This window comes from Tachysurus vachellii, chromosome 11 (genome assembly GCF_030014155.1).
Source record: "Tachysurus vachellii isolate PV-2020 chromosome 11, HZAU_Pvac_v1, whole genome shotgun sequence".
NCBI lineage: Eukaryota > Metazoa > Chordata > Actinopteri > Siluriformes > Bagridae > Tachysurus > Tachysurus vachellii.
Window position 1 is genome coordinate 24732622 of NC_083470.1, and position 10000 is coordinate 24742621.

The following is a 10000-nucleotide window of genomic DNA, read 5'->3' on the forward strand; positions in this document are numbered from 1 at the left end:
CCCATGGAAACGCTAACGAATCAGAACGGGCGTGTTGTACCGTAGCTCGCTGTTACCGAACTCGTCACGTGTGACTTGTTTCTTATCAAACTCTGAAAAACATTAAGGTTTTCTGATGTCGCTCCAGTATCGGAATCCCGCAAGTTCTAAAAGGTCTGAAATAACAGCAGGCTTCAGGGCGAGTCGCCGCAATCACGTTGTCCTGAACGTGTTTCTCAGCCGAAGCCGCCGCGTGTTTTTCTAACACCGTGTTAAATTTGCATAAAAGAGCCGCCGTCTCGCTCCGCCTTTTCCTCCGCACACGAACCTGCTGCTTGGTTTCCTGCCAGAACCCACAAGATCTCAAGCTTTAAGACATCACGATATCAGGCTGAGCACGGACACGTTTACATGGGGACTTTCTGAAGACTAGTTGTTTTGTCAGTATAAAAGTAATGGCACCCTACAAAAGGAGGACGTGTTAAAAGGTGCACTCGCTCTGTGCTTTGCGTTCCAAATTTCAAGTTTGACAACCTGCGTACTCGTATCACGTGAAGACATGATCGGTGTAAGATCGGCGCCTCACAGCAGGACATTTACAGAAAACCCAAGATGAAGGAAAGACAGAATATTTTTAAGAATACGGAGTCCGCAGCAGAAGACATCTTGTCTCGCCTGGTTTGCGGCGTCACTGCGTGTCAGATGGCATATTTTAACATCGACACTATTTTTCTAAAATGCGTTAAGCGTCCTCTGAAATAATTACTACAGTAAGTGTTATTATATACTGTAGAACTTTGTGATGTGTGCATGATGTCTTATACGGATTGCAATCGGATTCCCTGTGGTTTCTGAAGAAATTCTAACGTGACCGTTAGCTGTTGTACGTGAACACAACAAAACAGGACCCAAAAACACCTGACTGGAGATTTTGTTTGGTCTATTTGTTTTGTTTGTAGTTTTGTTTGGTCTTTTTTTGTTTGTAGTTTTGTTTGGTCTTTTATTTGTTTTGTTTGTAGATTTGTTTGGTCTGTTATTTGTTTTGTTTGTAATTTTGTTTGGTCTATTTGTTTTGTTTGGTATGTTATTTGTTTTGTTTGTAGTTTTGTTTGGTCTTTTATTTGTTTGTAGTTTTGTTTGGTCTTTTATTTGTTTGTAGTTTTGTTTGGTCTTTCATTTGTTTTGGTTGTAGATTTGTTTGGTCTGTTATTTGTTTTGTTTGTTTGTAGTTTTGTTTGGTCTGTTATTTGTTTTGTTTGTAGATTTGTTTGGTCTGTTATTTGTTTTGTTTGTAGATTTGTTTGGTCTTTTATTTGTTTTGTTTGTAGTTTTGTTTGTAGTTTTGTTTGGTCTATTTGTTTTGTTTGTAGTTTTGTTTGGTATGTTATTTGTTTTGTTTGTAGTTTTGTTTGGTCTTTTATTTGTTTTGTTTGTAGTTTTGTTTGGTCTGTTATTTGCTTTGTTTATAGTGTTTATAGTTTTGTTATATGAACAAATTCTCGTCCTAGATATTTAGTCCTAAATCGTAGCATACATTTTGTTTCATGTCTAGAGTGTTTCGGTCTATTATCGGCTTGTTAATGTGTGTCGAGTGTTACACAAGCTCCTGCTAATAAGCGGTGTTGCGAGAGGTTTTCATCCTCATGCTGCTTTAAACACTGCAACGAGGCTGCAGGGTTTCTGACTCGAGCTTTAAATCACTCAATAGCAAACTTAATTGTACTGTCACTTATGTAAGTGTAGAGAGAGAGGGGGGGGGAGAGAGAGCACTAATCTCAGCTCATTAGCTCAAGTACATCAGCTTTTCTTCTGTCTTGTGCTATGTGCTTTTTCACATAATTAGCTCACTGATTAGGATCTGAGCTGCAAAATGTCGTGACGGTGAAGGATGCAGGAATCATTCCCAATAAAAGAGCCGTGTGTTTGTGTGTGTGTGGGTGTGTGTGGAAAGTTGTCACTTTTAATTGAAGAGGAGTGTGAGATCGCTGGAATATGGGTAATACAGTAGTGTGTGTGTGTGTGTGTGTGTGATGAAACAGAGTGAGATCTCCCAAGAGCTTGATCGTGTTTAGGGGAAATAAAGAGCGCGAGTGATGGATAGAAGTAACATAAACAATCCCATAAAGAGACGTAGAGAGAGACGTCTGATTATTAAAATGCTACAAATATTTAGATGCCAATCAAAAAAAGGCAGAAGAAAGGTCCTGTGGTCATTAGGAGAGTCACACAGACGAAAGTCTAAACTTTAGATCGGTTTAAAAGTTTTAATAAAATTTCGGTACTGCTTAGTTTTCAACTCACGACATAAAAGACGAGTAAACGATTCCCAGTCTGGTCAGTAAACACAGTTGAAAGAATTAAAAAAAATGATCACAACAAAATAACATCGTCTGACCCAAACAAGACAATCACATGCTCCAAACAAAAACGAGATAAAACTACTCACTCCAAAGAATAACAGAGATAATTACCTGCTCCAAAGCAAAATGAGAAAATTTGTCCCAAATAAGAACGAGATAAAATTACCTGTCTTGTGAGATAAATTACCTGCTCCCAACCATAAACGAGATAAATTACCTGCTCCCAACCATAAACGAGATAAATTACCTGCTCCCAACCATAAACGAGATAAATTACCTGCTCCCAACCATAAACGAGATAAATTACCTGCTCCCAACCATAAACGAGATAAATTACCTGCTCCCAACCATAAACGAGATAAATTACCTGCTCCCAAACATAAACGAGATGAATTACCTGCTCAGGAACAAACAAAACAAGATAAAATTGCAATCCCCAACATTATAGAAGGTAATCACCTGCTCCAAACAAAAAAGAGAAAGAAAAATTGCAGACTCCACACAATAAATGAGATAAAATGTCCCAAACCATACACAGTAGATGAGTGAAACAAAATGATTTGCATTAAACTGTAAGCAAGATAAATGAAACCGAAACAGGCGAAAAGTGGGAATGAAAATGGAAACCTGTATTTGCCAAAAAAAAAAAAAACTGCTGGTTTCGCTGATCAGAATGAGAACTGAAAAAGAAACACGAAAATAAACGGTTAATTTTAATGAAACGATGAATCTAAACTCACACGAGAGCGTAACAGGATTTGTCGCCTTTATTTGAGTTGGTTTCTTTGTTGTTAATTATTTGTCTTCTGCAGCCAGCGAGCTGCAGTATTTAAAATATTCTGTTACTACATACTGAACCGCTGGTTTAATGGAGCTGTGAAAGAGAAAGTGAGTGAGGCAGAGAGAGAAGGAGCGAGGGAAGAATGGAAAGAGAGACGGGTGAATGAGTTCATCCCTGCTGCTGGCAGGCGGCCAAGTGCTCTTGCCTGTGGGTGTTTGTAACCGTGCCAGGGCATGTGTTTCCCCTCCTGTCTGTGTTTATTCTCTCTCTCTCTCTCTCTCTCTCTCTCTCTCTCTCTCTCTCTCTCTCTCTCTCTCTCTCTCACTCACACACACACACTCTCTCACACTCCTCTCTCTCTCTCTCTCTCACACACTCTCTCACACACACACTCTCTCACACTCCTCTCTCTCTCTCTCTCTCTCTCTCTCTCTCTCTCTCTCACTCACTCACTCACACACTCACACACACACACACACACACACACACACACTCTCTCTCTCTCTCTCTCTCTCTCTCTCACACACACACACACACACTCTCACACACACTCTCTCTCTCTTTCTCTCACACACACACTCTCACACTCTCTCTGTGTGTGTCCCATTCTTTCTCTCATTCCACAGCAGTATTTTGTCTTTGAGACTTTTGAGTCAATTTAATCCACCTCTCTCTTTCTCTCTCTTTTTTTTTCTTTTTTTTCCTACCGTCCATGGTAACCAAAGCATTAATCCATAATAAAAGAATGCCTTCCCCTCTCTCTCTCTCTCTCTCTCTCTCTCTCTCTCTCTCTCTCTCTCTCTCTCTCCCTCCCTCTCTCTCCCTCTCTCTGTCTCTCGGCTCGATGTGGAGTGTGATATTGCACTACAAACACTGTTTCTGCTCATCTAAAGCTCCATCCATCTCCTGCTGTAAAAACCCCAGGGTGGTTTCTCCTCACATGAAGGTTCTCTGTGGACTCCGTGCCCTTTATTCCTCACGTTAAAGAGCAGCGAGTTTAAAGGATCAGCGCTAAGTGAAATTCAGCTGGAGATCACACACAGATAATAAAATGAGGCTCACTGAGATCTAAGAGATTTCTGTCTGGCTCTCGGTCTGATGATCAGGTGTGTTATTAACTAGTGTCTGTCTTTAGCTTCTGTCCGTTAGTGTTATGTATTATTTAGGGTATTTATCCATTTGTCCGTTTGGCTGACTGATCGTCTCACCGAATCACTGACCGTCTCACCGACTCGCTGAACGTCTCACCGACTCGCTGGCCGTCTCTCTGACCGTCTCACCGACTCGCTGGCCGTCTTACCATCTCTCTGACCTTCTTACCAACTCTCTGACTGTCTCTCTAACCGTCTCAGCGACTCGCTGGCCGTCTCAGCGACTCGCTGGCCGTCTCAGCGACTCGCTGGCCGTCTCAGCGACTCGCTGGCCGTCTCAGCGACTCGCTGGCCGTCTCAGCGACTCGCTGGCCGTCTATCTGACTGTGTGTTGATGTCTGTGATGTACTTGATGTCTATCTTGATGAAGAACTTGATGAAGATAACTCGCTGACATCTTCCATAAAAAAAATCAGAGGAACTGTGTTCAGCAGTTAGAACAGAATTAAAGACCTTCACTTTTCTCTCACCAAGAGACCCAGATTGTAGAAATCTATAATCCCCCAACACACACACACACACACACACACACAAAACAAACAAACACACACTTTCTTTCCTCTGTTTCTTTCAGAGTCAGATGATCAGGTGATATTGTGTGTGTCAGAATGATAATTCGATTTTGTGCCCGTGTAAAAGATCTGAGCTGAATTGTAATAATAATAAACACGGGCTTGTTTGCTTTGTTCTGTGGTTCACTATCTGTGTGTTAAATCTGCTGAGATCAGCCAGATCTGTGTGTGTGCATGTGTGCGTGTGTGTGTGTGTGTGTGTGCTTTTGAACCTGTGTGTATTTATAGCATGTAGTAAAGTGCTGACTCTTGCTCTTTTTCTGTTTTCTTTAACCCCGACGTGCTTCTGCAGAATATTGGCACTGAGATAAAAAATAATCTATCATATATCTTTATGTGGTGAGAGATTATTTTATGTGTGTGTGTGTGTGTGCGTGCAGGCGCATGTGTTTTGCTTCAAAGCCTAAAGTTTGATCCACAGCCGAATAAAGCAAGTCAGCGTCTTAATGTGTGAAAGTGATGCTGGTAGTGATTCGTTCTCCTCGGTGATTTGACTCTTAGTCGACTCAGTGATTTGACTCTTAGTCGACTCAGTTGAATCAAACGTGCAGGATTTATTCACTTATTCACTTATTTTAAGATTCAATCTTCTAAACGAATTTGACGAACAAATAAAGAGGATAAACATGTTTCTAAATGGTAGAATTATTGAATCATTTATTTTCAGCACTGACTCAGTTTCACTCTTGTGTCTCTTTATTCGGCTCAGTGTCTTCTTTATTCGGGTGATGTATATGTGACTGTACACACTTGCCATTTCTTTTCTTCACCATATTTTTGACCAATGAGGATGTTTTTAACTCTACACACCACACACATTTTCTTTTGCTTTTTTTTTTTAATTTGCGCTGCTTGAAACCAAACCTCGTAGCAAATGAATCAGATGAATCACTTTTGTACCGATTTTGAGTCATAGTTTTTAAAATGCTTTGGATTGGCAGATCTTTACATTTTAAACATTTGTTCATCCCCTGCATCTGTTCTCTGACTCTACAGTTCATCTGACCGAATTGCGTCCTTTCGGAATTGACTTTTTTTCCCCCTCGTTCTTTAAAACGATTCGCCGTTGTCGTTCTGTCATCCTACACGTTTCTGCTTGTCGGTCTCATTTCTGTGCACTTCTCTTTCCAGGTTGCTGTTGACTGTCAGGTCTCGATTCCAAAGGATGGCCAGCGTGCATAGAGCAGCCACGCCCACTTCCTGTGTGTAGAGGAAGTCTCGTCTTCAACATGTCCTCTCACCCGCAGCCGGTTCCTCAGAGCCGGAGAGCCGTGGAAGCCCGACACCTGCCGAGTGCTTCCGGCCTTCCTCTGCAGATAGGCCGCCCTCACACGGTACACACACACACACACACACACACACACACACTCGACTACGATTAGACGTCCGTGGTCACACGCATCCTGTTTAGACTGGGTAATAAGCGTGCTCACACTATTTTTTTTTTTTCACCACAGATCACACACGTCTCTTTTTGCAGTATTTGGTTCTTTTTGGTTATTTGCAGTAGCGTGCAAATGTTTGTGCACCCCGACCCTGACGAGTCGATTTGTGCCGTGAACAGAAGTTTCAAACAGTGTTTCATCTTCAACCCCTTCAAAATAATGTAAAAAAAAAAAAAAAAAAAAAAGGCTAATTATGGGTTTGTCAAAAGTATGTACACCCTTTCGGTTATAAAGTCAGAGTTCGATGGAAGGATGGATTCAGAAAAGTAGGCGAAGAAGCTAAAAAGGGAATAACTTTTATAACGGGATAAAAAATATGTATCGTAAAAATGTCAAATCTGTGATATCGCTAAAGGAAAAATCGCTAAAAGATCTCTCTGTTTAGTGCTTCCCTCTTCCTCAGACTTTAGTGTATCGCTTCTCACTCACTGTAATCTTATTGCTCTTTACTGTAAGCTTACGTAATGACGGTAACCAGCGTCCTGTCCGGAAAAGACCTTTGGACGCCGGGCTCCTTTTTTCCCAGCAGCAGTCATGAGATCGATTCAGGAACATCATCATCTTTTGTTCCTCGACGCATTTCTCCATCAGGGTCCTGGATTTGCTGACACATGGCTGACTGTTGTTAGTGTTGGAAGAATAAACACATTATTTTTTTTTCTTCTTCCTGAACTCTAAACTGAACTGGATTTCATTAAAATTTCGAAAAAAAAAAAATAAATAATACCACAGTAGTGTCGAGTGCTCGATTCCGATTGGTCCGAAGGTGCTGGTCGATTTGCCTCCAACATGCACCTCTGACAATAGAATGTACTGGTTCTAATAATGTACCGTTTCCATAGTAACAGCCAGCGGCGATAAAAAATTACTGTCTGTCGTGTGATGGATTAAAACATTTGGAATAAAACCACTTCGGTCACATCGATCCGCTTCACTATTAGCTCGGCGTCCATCGTTTTCCTGCTGCATACTGCTCCTTTAAAGGTTAAAGCTGCAGTATGTAAAATTTATAAATATTTGATTAATAAATATTTCTTGAGCTGATCCCATTCAGAATGTACTTGAGTGTAATGTTCTATCTATCTGTCTCTGTGTGTGTGTGTGTGTGTGTGTGGAGCAGGATGTCAGTATAGTGGACTACCACACTCGTGACTTTGGATCCCATCTCTCCCATGGATCTCTCTCCCAGTCTCACCGTCGCAGACCGTCCCTGCTGTCAGAGTTTCAGCCCGGGAGCGAAAGGTGACACCACCCACACCATCACCACCACTACCACCACCACCACCACACACCTAGCGCAGCTCGCTCGATTTATTAATCAAATCCGAGAAGGAATCATAACATGTAAACAAAACAACCACCAATTAGCACAATATTTCATTCGTACCCAAGCGGCATATCGCTACCGCCGTTAAAATCAGATTCGCAGCTGGAAATTCTGCGCACACGTGAGGCTCGCTAACGCGAACGTACGACCGGGTTCAGTCCGTCTCACCTCTTGGGGCCACGATCGGGTTTGAGGATAAATAAAGGAAAGAGAAAAGGAAAACATTTTCTTTACTTATTTTAAAGAAGACCTCAGCGTAGGCCGACGTCGTCCGCTCAAACGTCACTCGCTTTCGACGGCCGCTCGAGGAATTAAAAACAACAGGGGATTCACAGCTGTGTTGGATCTCCTCATCCGAGCACCTGCTCAACATCAAGTGAGCGAGAAGAAGCACCCAGCAGAACCGCACCGGGAGAAGCACAGGCATCCGATCTCTGTTTGTTTTAGCTGTACGGAGAAACTACGTGCGCTGGGTGAACTCCAGTCCTTCACTCCAGTTCCTACGTTTGTTGTTCAGTGTTGTGTGTGAGCTTAGTGTTGCATAACGTGTTACAAGCGTAACGTATCCTTGGCTTTAGACTCCACCGTTCAGACGAAGGAGAAGATGTTGGCACCTTTTTTTTAACTCTCCGTGCCGATTTGTCCTTGAGATGTCCAGGGGAGCATGAACGACCCCGGATCGCTCGAGGAGAAATTCAGTATTAATGCAGTTTAGTGTGTGTGTGTGTGTGTGCATGTGTGTGTGTGAAGGAGTTCTCCTCAGCCCTCATTCACTATTACATAACGCTTATGCAAGGATCTGAAACCGTCTGTCACTCTGAATACGAGATGAAAGAGGTGACTCTTCCGTTTTTGTTTTTTTTCCCCGACACACACACACCTCCAGCTAATGCAGGCAGACAAACAGGGAACTCCGCTACTAAATACAACACCATCTGTGGCTGAGAGAGAGAGAGAGATTTATATCATCACCTGTGATCTGTAAGACTCATCATGTTCACCTCCACCATCCACAGCAGCTTTCACATGAGTAGAGCTGAAGGAGAACAGGCTTTGGTTTGATCAACATCGTTAGCTATTATATCATGATATCGAAGCAAAGTGTGATTGGCAGCGAAAGTCCCGGGCCAGCCGCTAGACGCTTAACATACCTGACGTCTTTGTGTTATTTCTTCTCTAATAAAAAGGGGCGGAGTTATCAAGAGAGACCTGGATGAAGGAGGTCAGTTTTATAAATAGACCCGTAGTTTCTTCTGCGACGACATCACTCCGTCCGGCGAATATCTGGCGTCGGATGCGAGCGAAGTTCTCGCAGTCCTTTGCAGGAGGTGTGGTGAAAAAATCAGGGTGGAGTCAGCAAGACATGAAGACCATATTATCCAGCGCTTTTTCTCCAGATTTTCAAATCCCACGCTAGGGCTGGGCGATAAAACGATAACGATACGTATCGCGATAGACACGTGATCGATATCAATAAAAAAATGTGTTCGATAAAACGTTCGATATTTTTTATTCTTCGTCGGAAGAAAACAGAGGTTGCGAAGCACGTTTGGATGCATTAACAAAGGCACTCGCTCTCTGGTAACCTAGCAACGTAGGGAGTGACACGCTAACAGCCAATCATGTAACAGTATCAAGTTCGGTTGCGCCATATCGTTGTCACGTGCTGGTCTGCTGGATTCCTCTTCAGTAACCGGCGACTGATAAGCAGGAAATGAGCAGCAGCGAGCGAGCAAATTGTAAATGAAAGTCGGCGCGTCAGTACGGCATTTTTTTGGATATTATAAGTCAGACCGTAGTCACCAGAAGGTGAACAGCTAGTGAACTTCCTAGCACTAAACTTGCACTAAATTCTCAGGTTTCTCTGTGTTTATATTTAACACTTTGCACTATTTTATTACACATTATTAAGCATTTGTTACATTTTCTTTAATTTTGCACCTCAAATGTTAAGAGATAATTGTTAAGCGTTTATTGTGACTTTAGACTCATGTTTACATTATAATTATGTGAGTTTTCCTGCTTGTTGACATTTCTGTCTTAATCACTGAGGGGATTACGACCAGAGGAAGGTTAAGTTTAAAATATGTTTAAATGTAATATATTTTTCTCCTGGTCCTTATTTTAAATGGGTCATAAAAAATATCAATAATTATCGATATCGACCGATACGAAACACTGATATCGTGATACGGTTTTCGGGCCGTATCGCCCAGCCCTATCCCACGCTCTAGCTCTCTGTCGCAGAGGATTCAGACACAGACTCGATAACGAGGCCGTATCAAGGTCGCGGTCTGTTATGTCACAATGTTGTTTTTAGACACCGCAGGCATCGTGAGAACGTTTCCTAATGAAGCCGACAGAAGTGCAAGATTTATGTCGAAT

At 42.2% G+C, this 10000-nt stretch overlaps 1 protein-coding gene across 9 annotated transcripts in view; it reads left to right on the top strand.

Moving 5' to 3' along the window:
• Positions 1-10000, top strand: part of ncor2 (nuclear receptor corepressor 2) — an 88823-nt gene that overhangs the window by 16457 nt on the left and 62366 nt on the right. For 6 of the 9 annotated variants that reach the window (XM_060881979.1, XM_060881981.1, XM_060881987.1 and 3 more), the window contains exons 2-3: positions 5975-6177; positions 7406-7530. In XM_060881979.1, the coding sequence (XP_060737962.1) occupies positions 6073-6177; positions 7406-7530 (230 nt within the window). In that variant the 5' untranslated portion in view covers positions 5975-6072. The remainder of the gene's footprint in view (positions 1-5974; positions 6178-7405; positions 7531-10000) is intronic. The other 3 variants (XM_060881982.1, XM_060881986.1, XM_060881988.1) reach the window with 1 other exon arrangement.